Genomic DNA, 18,633 nt, shown 5'->3' with positions numbered 1-18,633 from the left:
GTCGAAATTCAAAACAAGTTGCTTGTGCGTTTTGAAACTATTTGAAACTTATAAATGGACTCATTACAATAATCTGTTTGACATAGAATTGATTTAAGTGAAAATAAAAGTAAGTTAAGGCCAATTATACTCAATATCCAATTTGCATAATGTTATATGTAGGTGTTTAAAGTTAGGTAAGGTAAGGTTAATTTGTGAGTAGACTGATTGGTACAAGATTTAAAAAGGGAAAACGAGTTTAAGAAATTAGTAGATATATAAATAATGACGCCGTTTACTAACATGCACTTTTGAAGGTGGTAGAACCTTTTGTGGTTCGACTCCGGCGGCACCACTGCCACACCTATTTCTACCTAATAACAGCAGTGTTAGGCGCTGCTATGTTCCGGTTTGAAGGGCGTGGTAAGGGGGACAGACTGTTTCGAGGCGTTCCAGCTTAGTCCTCAGGGGAAGCGGCGCGTCTGTGGCCGACTTCAGGTATATCTAATCCTATCTGGGGTTGATTACAGATGTCCATGGGCGGCACTAGCCACTTACCATCAGGTGGACTGCATGCTCGTCTGCTACTCTTATAATATAAAAAAAACATACATACACATACATGACGACTGAAAAATATGACCTTCCCCAGTAAAAGTCAATTAACAAATAAAACAAATACTTTGTCTTTAATGTATTACTTACTTCTTGCCTATTTATATCCATGATAAACCGTTGTATAATTTACATCATCACTAGTTCAAAGCTAAAACCGGAGCTATTGCATTATAATAGCTATTCGATTATGCAGATGTTATTTCGGTTATTTATCATAACCAGTACAACCAGTTAGCGAGGTTAATGACATCAGATGAGTCACTGTCCGCGCTCACTTGACACTCGAGACTGCTCTAGACCAGAGGTATTCAACCTTCTAGTACGACTTTGTAGTATTAGTACGGCTTTTTATAGTTGGATAAATTAAGCACTTTAAACAAGTGATTAATTTAACTGTTTGTATTCGCATAAGTAATGAATAGATCCGTTATAGGTATGGTATAAGAAATCTGTTGAAGAATGAAGTTGCTTAAGAATGAATAGAGTCGCCATCAAATTTGCAGTCCACTTGATAGTAAGTGGCTACTGGTTCCCATGGACAAGTCTGGTCTTTTTCAAATAAAACAAGAGGCCTACTCGAGGTCAGCCATTAGGTTGAAAAGCCTCGGCAGGCATTATTATGTCTCCCTTACATTCTCCAATCACTCTTCAAACCGGAACACAGACAAACAGAACAGCACTTAACACGGCTTTTATTAAACAAATATAGGTGTGACGATGGTGCCGCCGGAGCTGAAGCACAAATTTCTTCAAATAATCAAGGGGACTGCTTAATCTTTTACTACAGTTACATAAAGAAAATCATTAATTAAAAATCAATAATTTAATATCACAAACTTGACAATTGTCTAATTAGATAAAATGGTCACAATTATAATTCTCGTATTATTGTATTCTCTTTAAAGAACTTTGAGAACAACTGAACCAGATATAGACCAATTTGTGGTTTCGGTCAAACATATCATAGTCTGGGAAAGAGTTAGTGTTACAATTGTGCTACTGTGCAATGAGGGGTTTTAGGTTATTAGTTTAGTACGTGTAAACATTACCTGTATTTATATAATAGGGATAAAACCTCTGACTATAATTAAAGATATATGTTTTAATGCTTTTACTTGTAATATTTACATAAGTAGTAAGTAGCTTGATAACAATTATTTGTAATCTACCATAATTCAAAGATATTATATTTAACATTTCGGGCCATCATATTTTGGAGTTGGACTTAGAAGTTTACTACCTACTTTAATTGGGGTTCAGGAACATTTTTTTTGGAAAAAAATGAAGACAAATTGTGTTACATTGTAATAATGTGTAATTTTTTAAAGCGATATTTGTATATAAAACTTTATAAAGTTACAAAATTTTATCATGCTACCGAATTATTTTATTGAAAACGTTGACTTTGATTACAATTTATATTTCAAAATTTTACAATTATACGTTACATGAAATTGCAAACATAATAATATCTACATTAAAATTTAATTCATTTGTATATCTTCAACCGTGCAAAATGCAAGTCAGTTATTCAGATACTATCGTTTAGAGCTTATTCTATCCTAACATCTAACAGTGGCACTTCACTTGACGTCGTAGTTTTGAACCCCTTGTGATTCGACTCTGGAGCCACAGAGACTACACCTACGAGTATTTCTGGCTTGAAACATGCGGTATAAGTGCTGCTTCCGCTTTAAAGGGTGTTGTAAGGAACATATACTTAACCGAGGCATTCAAACTGAATCTAATTTTATCTAGAGTTCATTAAAGCATGATCAGCAGTGACCATTTATAATCAGTACCATTACCATGAGTTTTTTACTTTTTGACAAGTATGACTGTTTTGGTATTTGTTTACGTATTGGCCCATACAATTTCCAAGTTCTGACACAATCCGCAAGGGGCGCTGATTGGAAATTATATGGGCAAATACGTAAACAAATACCAAAACAGTCATATTTGTCAAAACGTAAAATCTCATGGTAGGGGTATAGGTGGTAATGTGTACTCTACTATGTCCTTCGATATTATAAAAAAAACTGTCACGTACGATGACGTATGAAATTTGTAATATCTGTACGAATTGTGTAGCGAAGCGCATATTAGTATGCACACTGTATGTGTATATTAGTAAACACACTCTCTATGTATATTATTCCTCAATTAAAATACCAACGTAGTCCATTAACAACCATACAAGCAACCAAGCATACTATCTCCTCTTTTTTCGAAATCAGTTAAAGCACCACATGTCAAGTGAAGTCCCACCATATGTTACAGGCGCGAAGAATGCCCGGTATCGGCGCACGCGCAACTATTGTTATGTTAATCGCACTATCAAGGTTCCTTGTGCGTGTCTACCGTCAATGAATACCGCACTTTTGGCGAGATAGCCATAATTTATGTACGCATTCTGGTAATTTATACTTTATGCTCTATGCTTTTCAAGATAAAAGTCGCTCGCTTCGTTGAACACTTTTTGTAGGGTTTAAGGTAGTAGAACATTTTGGGGTTTGGCTTAGACGTGCTAGAATTTTGTGCTTTATTTGCATTAGAACCATCAGTACATCTCATCTAAGACCGATCGGAGTGGCGCTAGTCAGGGAAGGCCTATCTCCAGCAGTGGACTAGTAAACCCGATGGGTGGATGGATGACATGGAATCGCAATGAATTTGAAACATCAGATGTACCTGGGATTCCAACCTAGGACCACGTCATTAGGAGAACAAGTTTCAACCGCTAAGCCATCGCTGCTTATGTAAGCTGTATTATAATTTAAAAGGTGTATTAAGGTAGAGATACTAATATGAGACACCAATTTACTCCTCAGAAGGAATTTATAATCGATCCGAGTAATTTTTGCCTTATAAGGACTCAGGCAATATCCATAGACGGCAATGATCTCTATAATTAGGTGGTGTGCATGTAAGTTTACTACATACCTATACATACATACTACATACATATATTTTGCTTAAAAATATACAAAAAAGTATATATTGAGCATAAGCTGACTTCTACAATTTAGACGAATCCGACGACACATCTTATGTTACATTTCTAATTTCATCATTAAAAAAAAATTTACAAAAAAATAAAACCGACCTCTATGTCACTACAAAGTAAAAAATAATTAAAATAAATGTTGGTTTACTACTGAAGTCGGCGCTCAATACATCTCGTTTGATACCGGCATAAACAGCGTGTCCAATATGAGCAAATATACGTGTCCAAGATACACGTGTCGAATAGATAACCTCTCTTCCTCTGGGCAGTCGGTTAAAAATAAATTAAAATGGAACGCCACGGTAAATACATCTCACACTGACCCTCTCTCGGATTGACTATGGGTTGATGTAAAGCGCTCGTTATACTAAATCTATCTATATTTTACCTAGTGAGACGATAATGGGTTGACGAAACACATATACAAAAAACCCTTTAAAAACTTGAAAACAAACCATACCAGATCTAATAGATATAACAGTCAATTATAAAATCCACTAATTAATTAATCGTCCATAAATAGAAACAAGAATCATAATTAAAGAATTTTAAACAATACTATCAACATTACTACTGTAATAACATGATATTATCCTTGGCACAAATATAAGGGGGCGGCCACACCCGTCGAGAGACAAAAACAAAATAACTTACTACCTTTTAGGCTGTTAACTGTTAATTTCAGAAAGTACTGTAGATAAGTGTATCGGCTTAATTTATTCTGTATTCTATACTCACTTACGGTATAAATTTACGGCTCTAAACCAATTCTCGACTGCATATGTTGGTTAGAGTAATGTGGAATGGACAGATCATATTCGTGATAATCGGAGTTAACTATTAATTTTACTTTGGCTTGTAAATATAGACATTTTATTCGATAAAAATGTAGTTTTAATTTTCAAAAAACGTCTTTTATTTTATTCGTAGTAAAAATTATAAAACAATTAAGTATTTATTTATTTCAATACAAGAATATGTAAATGGTAATTAGATTTTTTTGTTTGCTTACTCTATCTCGTGTATGAGCCAAATTATTCACATTAAATTTGTAGATACTTATGTTGGTATTCTATAGCTTAGAAATATTAGACTCTTAAATTATTATAAAATCTGTTTATTTAATATTTTGGTAAAGGAATATACTTGTACAGTATTATAAGCCTTTAAGAATGTTTCTGTGGAAATCTAAAAAAAGGTTTTTTTACATCATACTATTATATCAACCGAGCATGTTGTCTACCTGATGGTCAATGGCTACTGCTCATGGACATCTTTTAATCAAATCCATACAGGGTTTATATCCTTTTTTTTTTTTTTTGTTTACGAGGGGGAAACCTTCAAAAGGTACCCAGTGTCGTAGGAGCGACACGGGGTTATGTGGGATTCTTACCGCACTAAAACCCCCCCGGTGGCCGTCCTCAGCGTTGCCAAGAGGACTCCGGGGTCTCCTACGGAACGCAACCGGTGTCCTCTGAACGCGTTGCCCCTTCGGGCTCCTCCTAGGTGAGCTTCAGGACTCACCACACCGTCTGGTGTTTACGACGGTATGCGACCACACATACCGCCGTCCTTCCCGGAGTTGCTTGCTGGACGGCTCGACCTCCCAATCTTGCCGCCCGCAACCCCGGAAGCCCCCTTTTAGTCGCCTCTTACGACAGGCAGGGGATACCGTAGCCCTATTCTAGTCCCGGGACTACAGGGACAACAGGGTTTTAATCCTAGCGAATCCTAATGAGGGTGGCTACAGATCCGATTCTACACTCTTCAAACAGGAATACATCAACACTTAGAACTGCTTTCATAAGGCAGGAATTGGTGTGGTGATGGTGCTTCCAGAGTCGAACCTCCTTCACTGCAATACGCTAAAATAATCTACTAAAGCTACGAATTATCATCATCATGATCAAGCGATCAACAGTTTTAATAGTTTTCAGGGCATATCCACAATATTCCCAACAATCTAGTGTATCGGGCAGCGCTATCTACACATAGTTCCTGCGCCTACAAGGAACTATGCCTGTACCTATAGGGCATACGACCTCTATATAAGCGCCAGTTATCTGTGGTTTAGGCACACATCAAGCCCTAGTGCTTAGAGTGACCTAACGTGCCAAACTTAGATAATAATAAGAAAATGTTCGGAAAGGTAATAAGTGATTCAGTGTTTTGTCAAAAGTAAATATCTTGTTGGGTTTTAGTGCGTTCAATAGTTTTTAATTAAATTTTATAAAACATTGTTTTAATTAATTATATTTGAAACAGTTTTGTGGAATTTCTTGTTATTAAGGTTTATATATTTAGTCAAAAATAAGGGTGTTAAATTAGGTGTCATTAAATTTTAATATAATATTACAGGTTACTCAATATTCTATTAATGTTAGTGTAAACAAAACATTAAAGTTGACATAATTTTATAAAAAATACATTATTAATAAAGTTTGGATTTCATAAAATCGAATGGCCGCATGGTTGAATAGATTTTTTTATTAAATTAGGCAAAGTTACTAACGAACTGTATCACAATCACAAAACCTAGACTATCGTTTCAGTTCTTGTACTACAGTAATCATTAACGTAACGTACGTACGTATGGGTTGTAAACTTATAAGAAAACGCAGTTAGCACTATCGGCTGCCTAGAAGTTTGCTTACTGCCTATGTGTGTGAGATAGATTACATATTGACTGCAGCGACTGCTACGCTACAAGATGCTTCAAGCTCGTTTCTTATAAAAAATAAAAATAATACAAGTATATAAAAAATAAATATATAAAAAAATAGCAACAACCAAAATGTTGAAATTACAGACAAATATATATTTGGTTGTGGTTGTAAACTTCAGTGTAAAATCTTTTCATAATAATTGAAATAATCCTTTAGACTTATTATGTTCTAATTCTCTATAATCACTATTTCCTATGTATGACTAACATTTAAAATTCAACAACACATCACAATACGTTTACATAAGTGACAATAGAGCTGTCTGCGGTTATCATTATCCTTAGATATATTGTACCCTTTCACTTAATTCCATCTCTAACTTTAACTCTGGTCTATTTCCAGGTAGTAGTAGCGTGCGCTCTTCTCGCCGTGGCCCAGGCTGGCCTGCTCGCAAGCCCACATGGCGCGATCTCATCCCAGAGCATAGTCCTCGGTCATCCAGCCCCCGCTATCGCCGCGCCAGCCATCGCTGCACCGGCCTACGGACTAGGATTAGGTATTGTAAGAATTGTTTTAAATGGGTTTTCGATAAACCCGGTGCAAATGATACATGATAGATATGAGCGTGAGATTCTACGTAGGTTGAGTATGTTAATCTAGACGCACGGCTGTGCATCTACCAAATTTAGGAATTGCCCGCACTTCCAGGGACGCACGCAAGTTTGTAAAATTTACACAGTGCAGATTTGTAAATTTTACATGTTATAAATAGTTATATAGGTACATTATGACTTATTCATAGCACTTAGGTATTAAAGCATATACGTTTCCTATCGTTGTGAACTATGGTTATCTAGCATAGGATGCAGAGCTGCTGTTGCAAAGGTGTTTTATTTGATTTAATTTTGGTTACTTGTGTATTGTTTGTTAGTGATCTAATTTTTACATTTTTTTTTATAATATAGGAGAAGCAGACGAGCATGCAGCCCACCTGATGGTAAGTGGCTACTGCCGCCCATGGACATCTGTAATCAACCCCAGATAGGATTAGATATACCTACCTGAGGTCGGCCGCAGATGCGCCGCTACCCCTGAGGACTAAGCTGGAATGCCTCGGAAAAGTATTTCTTCCTTACCACACCCTTCAAAACGGAACACAGCAGCGCTTAACACTGATGTTATTAAGCAGAATTACATTTTAATTATGTGTTATTAAGCAGTGTTGTTCATCCCATTACAATTACTTCGACACGTTATTTACTGAATCAAAATAATTTAACATTGCTAAACATTTTGAATATCAATTCCAGGGCATGGGGCAATCGTCTCCCACGCTGCGCCAGTGCTGCGCGCTCCGCTGGCGGTCGCCCACGCCGCTGCCCCTGTTGAAATTTATGTGAGTTATGTCATTTTTGAAACCAACATTTGCAATAAAGGATAAAATGTTAGACTTTAAAGGAAGCATTATCTTGAATATCCGTTGACGTTAGAATAATGTTTGTTTAATTGTATCAGTATACATAACACTGGTAAATAATATTTAGGTAATAGAATAAGCTAGTTACGAGTCCTATGGGACATACGGATGAAGATACAAGTAGAGGAAGGAAGCTTTCTGAGAAGGATTAAAGTTACATCCATCATGTAGTAGATTTAACAATACTTTAAAAATGCCATTAAATTAATTAGATTATTTTTTAGCTTTTTAATAACCGACCACATCTTACTTTATTTAACGGAAATATTTAACTATTATTTCACCGTGCCGGCCAAGTGCGTGTTGGTAGACTTACCATACCTTTGAATTTTTTTTATATCTCTTAGGTATGCAGGTTTTCTTACGATGTTTTCCGTTACCATTTAATCAAGTGATAATTAATTCCTAATACGCAAATAACTTTGAAAAATCAATCAATAAACGTATCTAAACCCCAACTCCTTTACTTCCAGTCCCACCCCCGCTACCAGTTCAACTACGGGGTGGCTGACGGCCACACCGGAGACCAGAAGAGTCAGTGGGAGGCCCGCGACGGCGACGTGGTGAAGGGCCAGTACTCTCTCGTCGAGCCTGACGGCACCATCCGTACCGTCGACTACACTTCTGATGCTCATAATGGGTTCGTGTCGTTTAATAATATGAAAGTAGCAAAAAAAAGAACCCGTACGTAAGGTTGACTATAGATGTACCGCTACCCATGAGGACTAAGCTGGAATGACTCGGATCAGGAAGTCCACACCCTTGAAACCAGTACACAGCTGCGCTTAGCACTGATGTTATTGAGCAGCAATAGTTGTGGTGATGATACCGCCGCAGTCGAAACACAGAGGGTTCTTCCATCGTGATATTTTAGTTATGACAGTATATTGCTGCCGGTTTTAGTCAAAGCAAAACAATAACGTGCCATATTAAGGTATCGTACGGCCAGGACTCTCTCTCGACAAGTCTGAGGGCACCAAAATCGATAACGAGTTTGTATTCAAAACCTGATAATTATTGAAATCAACAATCCTTACATGGTAATCAATGAAATCGAAACCTTGTTTATTTTCTTAATCAAAGTTGTTTTGCTTACTTTTGAAGTAATAAAGTTGATATTTTATTGGTTCCAAAAAAGTTAATTAACTTAATTAAAAGGTCAGCATTAAAAATATTTAGCCACTAATTAGTAGAGTTCAGAATATTACTTATTTTATTGGTATCCACTTAAACTTTAATTCAAGATAAAAATCTTGCAAAGATAAAGAAAATCAAAGTCAAACCACTTATTGCTTTGATATTATTCTAGTAAGGTCAGTTATTGTTGTAGTATCAGTTAAAAAAATAGACAAAAAACATTGACTTTTTTTCCTTTTTATCATACATCTAAAAACACTCCACAGACCGGTTTCTTCACAAGAATTCCCCATTCGTATTTAATGAAATCACGAGAGCCTACGGCAAAATCGCAAAGTTCAAGTCGAAAGTTCATTGCCCCGTCATACATAATTGTACAAGGTCACAAGGTTCATGATTGTGTATGTATTTCTTGCAGATTCAACGCAGTAGTGAGCAGACACGGCCACGCGGCGCACCCTGCGACCGCGGTCCACGCGCCCGTGCTTGCCGCCCCAGCCCTCGGCCACGGCTCCTTGCTCCACGGCTAAACCCACAAACACACCGACGACGCATATTTATTACCCGTATATGTACTTAGGATAGGCACGGACGGATGCGACAACGAGAACGCTTCGTGGTTACGGTTAAGTCCATTGGACAATACGCTTAGAGGCTCGACGTTTCATAAGGTGCAGACATACGGGATATCCCATTCACCGCCCATACAACTCATTAGCGTTATTACTTTTGTATTATACTTCCTTGTAGTTTGTAAGTCTTTTCACTTTTTCATTTTCACTGTATAGTATCGTTAAAATGTTGAATGCATTTTATGAAACGTCAGACGAGACGCCTACGGGGTGCTGAGCAAAATTTTTGGTATTTGCTGTCGACAAAAATGTTAATTAATATATTTTTTCTCATATAAAACACATTTCATTTATATCCTGTCTATTGAAGATATTTATTCGTTAAAGATTTATATTTTACGTAATATTCACATACTTCCGGTTTTTATGGATTTGCGATTACTAAAACTTGTTTCGACCCTTCTTACTCTTGAACCTGTATGTTTCGTGAATCAAATGTAGTGCAAAATTGTAAACTTTTTCCGTATAAAAGCTCTTTCAGTTTTCACTAAGGTATCATTCGTTGATCGCAGTTCATCTTATTATATGAAACATCATGTTCGCTGGAGTAAGTTATCTTTTTATAATTTCTGTTCCTTATTTATTTTATTCTTTTTAATTAATCTTATAAAGACAGTAACAAACAGTTAACATTTAACGACATCTTACTAAACAAATGCTTATTTCTTAGGTAATAATCTTGGCTACTGCTGTACTGGCAGCAAGCGCGGAAGACCACTACCCCCATGGACATGAAGCATCTTCTCATTCAATCCTAAACTGCGAAACATCACATAATAATCACGATCACGAGATATAGTATCAGTTACAAACAACACCAGGAGATTGAACAGCAGGATTATCACGTAAGTAAAGATTTTCACCCGTTGATGTAATTATTTTAGTACACGAAAATCATTGTTTAATCATTAAATGTGGACATTGCACATATAAATGTAAATTATACTTCCTTTTTATTACCTCAAAAAAAGTAAAAAATCTCGCCAGTACTTTAATGCATATTTATGATATTCCAAAAACATTCTTCTTTTTATAACACGTTACGTTACAATTCTCTTTGTGGTTATTGAAATTGAGTATTAATGCACTATCAAAATTAAATCACAAATGACATAATGACTCGATATACTAAATTGAATTGATATTTTATTTGTTGTGGCACTAGTATAAAATATGTAAAAAATTAGAGTAATATGAAACACTTAAGTATAAAAATTATAAGGACTGAACAAAAAAAAATGGCACATACAAGGAATGTTACAGAGCATGAAATTATTAAATACAAATTAATAAATTTCCAGACGCATCCTAAGTACGAGTATGTGTACAACGTGCAGGACTCCCACACCGGCGACATCAAGTCCCAGCATGAGACGCGTGATGACAATGACATGAGCAATGACGTGTACAGCGTTCAAGAGGTCGATGATTCCGACCGCACTGTAAAGTACATCACTAATGGGTAAAGCGGGTAAGTGCAAGACTCCCACATGGACGATATTAACTCTCAACAACATGAGGCGCGTGATAGTGACGATATCAACGGCGTTTATAGAGTTCATCAAGCCGATGGATCCGATCGTACCTACTGTATTACATCACTCATGGGTATAGCGGATAAGTCCACGTCTCCCACATCGGTGACATCAGCTCCTCACATGAGACGCATGATAGTGACGATATCAACAGCGTTTATAGAGTTCATGAGGCTGATGGTTCCAATCGTACTGTATTACATACTCATAGGTATAGTGGATGAGTGGACTCCCACATGGACGAAATTAACTATAATATACGGCTTTGTCCGTATATTAACTATAATATACGGACAAAGTCACTGCGGCAAAACCTAGTACAATAGATATTTTTATCAACCATCTCATCTACATATGTCCATACGACATGTACCATGTTTTAAGATGATAATGTATTCAGTCACAATCATTTTATAATCGCAGTGAAAGTATATGTTTGTACGTTAGAAAATATTTGTTTCTGATCTGAGTTTACGTTCGCGTGATATTTTTTACCGCAACAAAGTTTTACAAAAACAAAGAATACATGGCCATTGCTACAAAGAAGTATTGACAGCATTACTATTAACAACAGTATTAATCTGTGGTTAATATCTAAGACATTAATAATTTTTGAACAACAGGGGTTTTACCTGAAGCCGATCACAAATGCGTTACAACTCCTAGGGAATAAGAAAGCCTTATGTGATACTGTCATACAATTGTGACTAATCCAACAAGCTTACGGATTTGATTTTCGGTCACGAACACATACATAATTTTGATTTTGGGATTCTTAGCATGATAATCAGAGTAACATATTTTTAAAGTAACTATCTATTTTTACCAGATTCAACGAAGATGTACATCATTCCCAGTCATCAACTCATGACCAGCCGGCATCTCACTACTATCGCCATTAAGCACCACCGAACAATGGGGCAGCAACACCAATCATACTCCAGGCCTGCTCTTACTTCGGAGAGCGACCTGCTCCCAGCAGCCTATAAAAAGTGGTGCCATTAACTATAGTTTTAAGTAGATGAACTTTTCCTTTTATCCTCAACAAATCTAGTCGTATGTAACTTATATTAATAAAATAATTACTTAATAAACAAACGTCGTCTTTTATATTCTTGTTGTATATAATCAAGTTTGTTACATAATAAAATAATTGCGTGAAATGAACGTATTTAAAATATACATATGTATGTAAGATTGACTTCGGTCATATTATACGTGTTTTGCCTTAAAAATAAAAAAGTCTAAAAACAATAATTATATTATACTCGTCACAATTTAATAGGCCCATTTTGACACATGCCATCGCTAGGCTCTAAGCATGTGACATACAAATCGATAACCAAAGAATCCAATTTTTACGACAAATCGATTACAACCACACGTCGTATTGTATAAATTACTTAATATTTTGTAAACAGAATATTTATACTTTATTATTATAAATCATCTAAATATTCAATAAAAAGCAAAAAAGAAAGTAAATTCTAGTGTAATTTAAAAATTTAATCCTTTTTAGAAGATTAAATAAAGCATCGGTCGTAAACTGTATTTTTTTTCGTTTTATCATTCACTAAGACACAAAGTTTTGATTATTTTAATGTTGTTATAATGAAAATGGATAAATAATTAGTTATTGGTAATAACTAGTTTCGATTATTTGAAAGTTAATCGATTATGGTTTCTTCCGAATGTTTTGAAGCCGCAAGCTCTAGCCGTCACGTGGTCGTAATTTCCCTACTAAAAAGTTAGTTTAAGACATTAATGACATTGGGATGGCATGTGTCAAAATGGGCCTATTACATTGTGACGACTATAAGTACTCGTACCTTTTATCGTTACACAACTTAAAAGTATGAACATTTATGGCACAACATTTTCAATTAAGTATAATTTTACTATAAATTAAATTCCAGTAGGGCATAAAAGTTTGCGGTCAATAATAATTATTTTAAATTGTTACAATTACAATAAAACATTTACAAATGTAAAATCTTATGTCATACTCATAAATGATTTGCTTTTGAGTACTAATTACACGTAATCGCGATTGGTTTATTCATAAGATAAAATCCTTTATTCGGTGCGTTAACCTCGTTAAGTGTAGTGTTCACTTTCAATCTCTATATTCCTTTCACTGCATTCTTACAATTGATATGTATCCCGAGATTTTAAATAACTAATCTTATCAAAAGTAATATTTTTATAGGAGCGCAATCCAAACTTAATAATATATATGCGAATTTGAGTTTATGTTTTTGTTTGCTATACTTTCACGCCTTAACTATATAATTGTCATAAAATTTTGTACGCACATTGTCAAAGGTTTAAAAAATCACATAGGGTAACTTTTACCCAGATAAAAGAAAAAAAATCACATAGGGTAACTTTTACCCGGATAAAAGAAAAAATCACATAGGGTAACTTTTACCCGGATAAAAGAAAAAATCACATAGGGTAACTTTTACCCGGATAAAAGAAAAAATCACATAGGGTAACTTTTACCCGGATAAAAGAAAAAATCACATAGGGTAACTTTTACCCGGATGAAAGAAAAAATCACATAGGGTAACATTTACCCGGATAAAAGAAAAATCACATAGGGTAACTTTTACCCGGTTAAAAGAAAAAATCACATAGGGTAACTTTTACCCTCCCCGAGAGATACATAAAACCTCTGGAAGCGAAGCTGCGGGTAAAAGCTACTTATTTTTATAAACTAAACACGACGTGGTTTAGTTTGGTGTTTTTAGAAGAATTTTAGGTATATTTTTTAGCTATAATATGCATAATTATGTATAATTATAATCCTACTATGTTGTATTTCAAAATAAATAAATTAAAAGGCAAAGTTGTGAATAAATTCTTAGTTGGACAATTTACAACATTTTTAATTTTGCACGCACAAACATACGAGAAGAAAATTTATGTAATCGAGATAGAGGAAAAAAATTAACGGTGATTTTGTTTTGATAACATCGTAATGAGTCAGGAAAATAAAATATGTTAACTATTAAGTAAGTGACATACTAAATTGATGAACTAGGAGGAACTACGGAGGGTAATAGTTTTCGAATGTATTTATGTCTCATTCTTTGAGACAACCGACCTTGATGAATTTTAAAATATGAGGTGTCGTTGGATGGATGCTAGGTTTCAAAAACAATGTTAACTTTAATTAAAACTTAACTTTTGATTTTTAAAATATTGTTATATAATGTGTTTCTTTAGTGTTTTAGTTTATATTTTTCCACTTTTTGTAATTTTTTTTTTGAAATTATTGTAACTTTATTTAACAAAACTTATGAACTTAAAACTATTGGTTATATGATCTGTATTTCACGTAATGATTATTTTATACATTACTAACATCATATTTATAATCGTTAATAACATATTATTAAACGTGACAGATATTATGTACTATTAAATTCTATTAGTGAAACCTGATATAACTTTTGATAGTGTCAGTCTTCTCAACCAAAGTCATTTAATCAAATATTCAATACGCCTTATATAATGTCTACCGCAATCAGAATCGTCATGCCGAATGAAGAAAATAAACCACGATTAAATATTGCTTATATTTATTATCTACACATGTAACAACAATAAAATAAATTCAATGAAGCAGTCAGTCTTAACTAATAAATAAGGTGAACTAATTCTGATGATGACTTTCAATGTGGACGTGCTGTCCAGGGGCCGAATGCTTGACCACGGCGTTGAAGCTGTAGAAGAAAAAAGTACAAATTATACACCTTAACTCTTTTGCAGTATTTATAAAAAAGGTACGAAAAACGCTTTACTTTATGTTTCATGAGTTGTAAATCCTCTAATAGTATGTTATAGCTATATCTCTGTAGTTGTAATAATTGAAGTTAAAATCTATCACAAGCATAAGAAATAGAAAGTATAAAAGAGATCTGATTACCAACAAATAACACAATCGATACGAATAACAATTACATTGAAATGAAATGAACATTTGTACAGACCCACGGGGGACTTGCAACTTACTCTTACAAATTGTCAGTTAGAATTTTTCAATTACGACTACTACTAGATTAGAGTATTGTGTAAGCCATATTTTACAAATTTAAAACTCAGAAGTGATATCTTACCCATTATGTTTATCGGAACTATATTCAACGGTTCTCACGGAACCATCAGCCTCATGCAGAGAGTAAACGCCCTTTACGGTATCACCATCACGGATCTCATGTTGGAACTTGTTGTCACCGGTGTGTGGATCCTCCACTTTGTATTCGTACTGGTATTTCGGGTAGGCCTGAAACGGTAACAGTAAATTTATATACGCACTTTACATAACAAAACTATTCTAATGCTAACGATAATCTCATTTGTGTTTAAAATGGATGAGGTGATACAAATGGATAGAAAGTTGCGGCAAAATGCCGGACGTCCGTACACGAATTGGTCATTTGTATCTGTAGGACATCAACTTACGTAATAGTCAACGGGCTCTTCGTGAGAATCAGTTTCATGGTGGTAAGTGGGGGCTTCGTGATGAGATGCGTGCGGTGCATGATGATAGCTTGCAGTAGGAACGTGGGTAGGAACATGCACGTAGTGCGGTGCTTCCCGATGAGGAGCATGCACTGGTGCTTCGTGGCGGATTGCAGGGTAATGCACTGCTTGGACGTGCTTCACTGGAGCTTGATGTTCGCTCACTTGCTCATGGTCCTGATAGTATTGTTTGTAGCTGACAGGCTCAGCGTGTTTGTAGCTCACAGGCTCAGCGTGATATCCTTCGTATGCTTCCGCAGAATGAGACTCCTCAGTAACCGCAGCGGGATGGCGGACGATGCTCTGAGATGAGGTAGCATGTCCGTGGCTCTCCGGAACGTGGTAATGACTTTCGTGGATTGGCGCTTCATGGCTAGCGTAAGCACTCAAGGAGTTGTGCTCAGCGACATATCTGTACTCCTTTGGAGGCTCGTGTTGAGGAACTGTTTTGTATTTATACCCATGCTCTTGGCTGAGGCACGCCGAAACGACAGCGGCAAGGACTAGAACCTGAAACATTTCAATTAGATTAATGTAAAATCAAACTTCCTATTTATATTATTGTCATATTCTAAAATCACAAACACACTTTAGCTAACATGTTTGTAGATCCTTCTCCTATGACTTCCGCGGTGGAACTGATGAATTAGCATAGGCTTAAACCTCAATATATACCGGAGACGGTACGAGAGAGAATTGTATCAATCTGTTACCGCTTGGGGCGTCAAAATTTGTAACCACCTCACGCAGTCTTTGTATGACGTAATTTACGTAACCAATATGACGGTTACTTCGGACCGGAACACTGAAAACTGTACTTGTATTTAATATTATTAATGCAGTTTTAAATTGTAGGTCTCATTATAACATCCATATAAGGAAAAAAATATAATTAGACGTTAATCGATCTAATAGATTCACTTCAGTGGCTACTTTATATTCTGTTTGTGTACATACTTTGTATGTTTTCACTTCATTTGAGGATTTTAGGAATTCTAATTCTACACAATTTCTATCAGATTAAGGAAGTGAATGTAAATTTTATTGTAATGTACATAATTATTTGAATCAGATCTCAAATTGGATCGAATGTGTGTAAAATCTCATTAATTATGTTTGTATAACTATCAAATGTACATCTGTCATTTTATTACTAGTATTCTTAAATACTTAATATTACTTCTACTTTTAACAATTTTTTTCGCTGTAATATTGTAGTATATAAATTATTATTTTAGAGAATAATTCGATTGAAAGTTATTTTACGAGGATAAAGTAATATTGGTTTGCAAGTGAATATTATTAAAATAGTAAAAAAGTGTTTTAAGTACCTGTAAGTACACCTAATACATAAAAATTAATTGCAACTTTTTTTAAGGAGTACGAGTTTTGAGTACATCTTCTATGTATGTACACGATAAAATGGTACGTACCTATATTATAAATTTTATTATAAAATTCTATCCCTCCAAAATATGTTCGAACTCTATTCATTCCCATTCTTTAATTATAAATCAGTATGTAGTGAAAAGTAAGTTGTACTGAACACAATAGAAATTACTGTCGTGCTGTTATGAGACAGTTAGACATTTAGATGTTGTAGATTTCTATCAAGATTAAGGTCAACTATGAAGGAACCAGATTTGGATAAGGAATGTTCCTAAGCTGATAGTTCGATTTTGAAACCTGAATCCGAATGTGCGGTCACAAATATATTATGTAATATACAGACAATTACGGGCTTTCAGAGAGCAGAGATAAAAAAAAACTTTATTTCCTGATGCTCTAATTAAAGGAACAGAATTAACATTTAGATAAAATAATTATATGTAATTATAAATTGACTTTTAAATTTATTAATAGATACATATAAATTGTATGATTTGCGTGTCTATACTTCGAATATATTTGTAAAACAAGGAGGAGAACTGAGAACGAGTAACAACAGCAATTTCTGGCATTTCAGATATATTGTCGGTCGGTGTGTTATTTTTTTTGTTGTGATATCTTGAATTAATTAATTAACATTAAGTTTTCATTTCATTCAAATGTTATTAATAATTTCATTAATTATGAAATATATTTAAAATATCAAAAGTTGTTCCAGTTTTGAAGTCAGAAGTAATTTTTCCAATTACAGTCGTTATGTTTTGAATCCACGAGAGCGAAATCGAAGGCTCCGTTTGTTTATAATAAAATTACATTCCCTTAAGTTGTACGTTACACAATAAAGTATGATGATTATTATTAGGCAAGCGTTTAATATAAAGATGAGTAAAGTTGAACGTTTTAACTGTTAGTAGGCGTTTGAGTTTTCAACATTGTGGAATGTTGGTATTCATTTAAGCAAAACTTTGGTTTATAGCTATACTAGGAACCAATAGTTACCGCTATAGTAAGGTTGGTAATAAATTCTTTGTGGTTTGACTCCGGAGGCACCATCCCCACACCTATTTGCCGGTTTGAGGGGTGTAGTGATACATATTTTTCCGAGGCGTCACAACTTAGTCCTCAGGGTAACGCATGTGTGGCCAATCTCAGGGAGAAATCTAATCTTATTTGGGGTAAGTCACACACGTCCTTGAGCCACACCGGTAGCCTAGAGAACATTTTTTTTAGGAACTCCTTTTCCTTTGTAGAAAATGGTAATTTCTTTCTTATTATTCTTATATTATAAATTATTCTTTCTAATACGCACATGACTTTGAAAAAATAGAAGTGCATACATAGGGAATGAACTTCGGACCCCTGTTTGAGACCCCTTCAACCATTAGGCTATTACTGCGTCAATTTTTAGATTTCAGAACTATTTTATTTATTTGGACTATTTTATTCCCAGATTATATATTGTACATACAGTTTGTTCGAAATAAGTTTAGGTGACGCTATTGTCAAGATCTATTTCTTATTATGACATTACAATATCTAGCCAAGTCTACTAGTCTATACAATAAGACTTTCAGAGTACTATTAAATAACTTATATAAATCCAAATATGTGTATCAATTGGTACAATAAGAGTATATTACGGAATCCTTTGAACAAACCTGAT

At 34.8% G+C, this 18,633-nt stretch overlaps 2 protein-coding genes across 2 annotated transcripts; one reads left to right on the top strand and one right to left on the bottom strand.

Moving 5' to 3' along the window:
* The first annotated feature begins 5,678 nt into the window (after positions 1 to 5,678).
* On the top strand, positions 5,679 to 9,796 carry LOC140750877 (larval cuticle protein A2B). The gene is made up of 5 exons (XM_073084603.1): positions 5,679 to 5,753; positions 6,673 to 6,826; positions 7,581 to 7,666; positions 8,221 to 8,387; positions 9,303 to 9,796. The coding sequence occupies exons 1-5, from the start codon at positions 5,742 to 5,744 to the stop codon at positions 9,412 to 9,414; spliced, it is 531 nt and encodes a 176-aa protein (XP_072940704.1). The 5' UTR covers positions 5,679 to 5,741; the 3' UTR covers positions 9,415 to 9,796.
* A 4,820-nt stretch (positions 9,797 to 14,616) lies between these two features.
* Positions 14,617 to 16,250, bottom strand: CPR123 (cuticular protein RR-2 motif 123). Its single transcript, XM_073084599.1, has 4 exons — positions 16,171 to 16,250; positions 15,522 to 16,091; positions 15,176 to 15,342; positions 14,617 to 14,782 (listed from the first exon to the last, which is right to left on the bottom strand). Exons 1-4 carry the CDS (start codon positions 16,180 to 16,182, stop codon positions 14,713 to 14,715), a joined length of 819 nt encoding a protein of 272 aa, XP_072940700.1. The 5' UTR covers positions 16,183 to 16,250; the 3' UTR covers positions 14,617 to 14,712.
* Between the last annotated feature and the right edge of the window lie 2,383 nt (positions 16,251 to 18,633).

This window comes from Epargyreus clarus, unplaced genomic scaffold (assembly GCF_041222505.1).
Source record: "Epargyreus clarus isolate Ecla_fem2 unplaced genomic scaffold, WU_Ecla_fem_2.2 ptg000021l, whole genome shotgun sequence".
NCBI lineage: Eukaryota > Metazoa > Arthropoda > Insecta > Lepidoptera > Hesperiidae > Epargyreus > Epargyreus clarus.
This window is presented reverse-complemented; position numbering and strand designations above follow the sequence as displayed.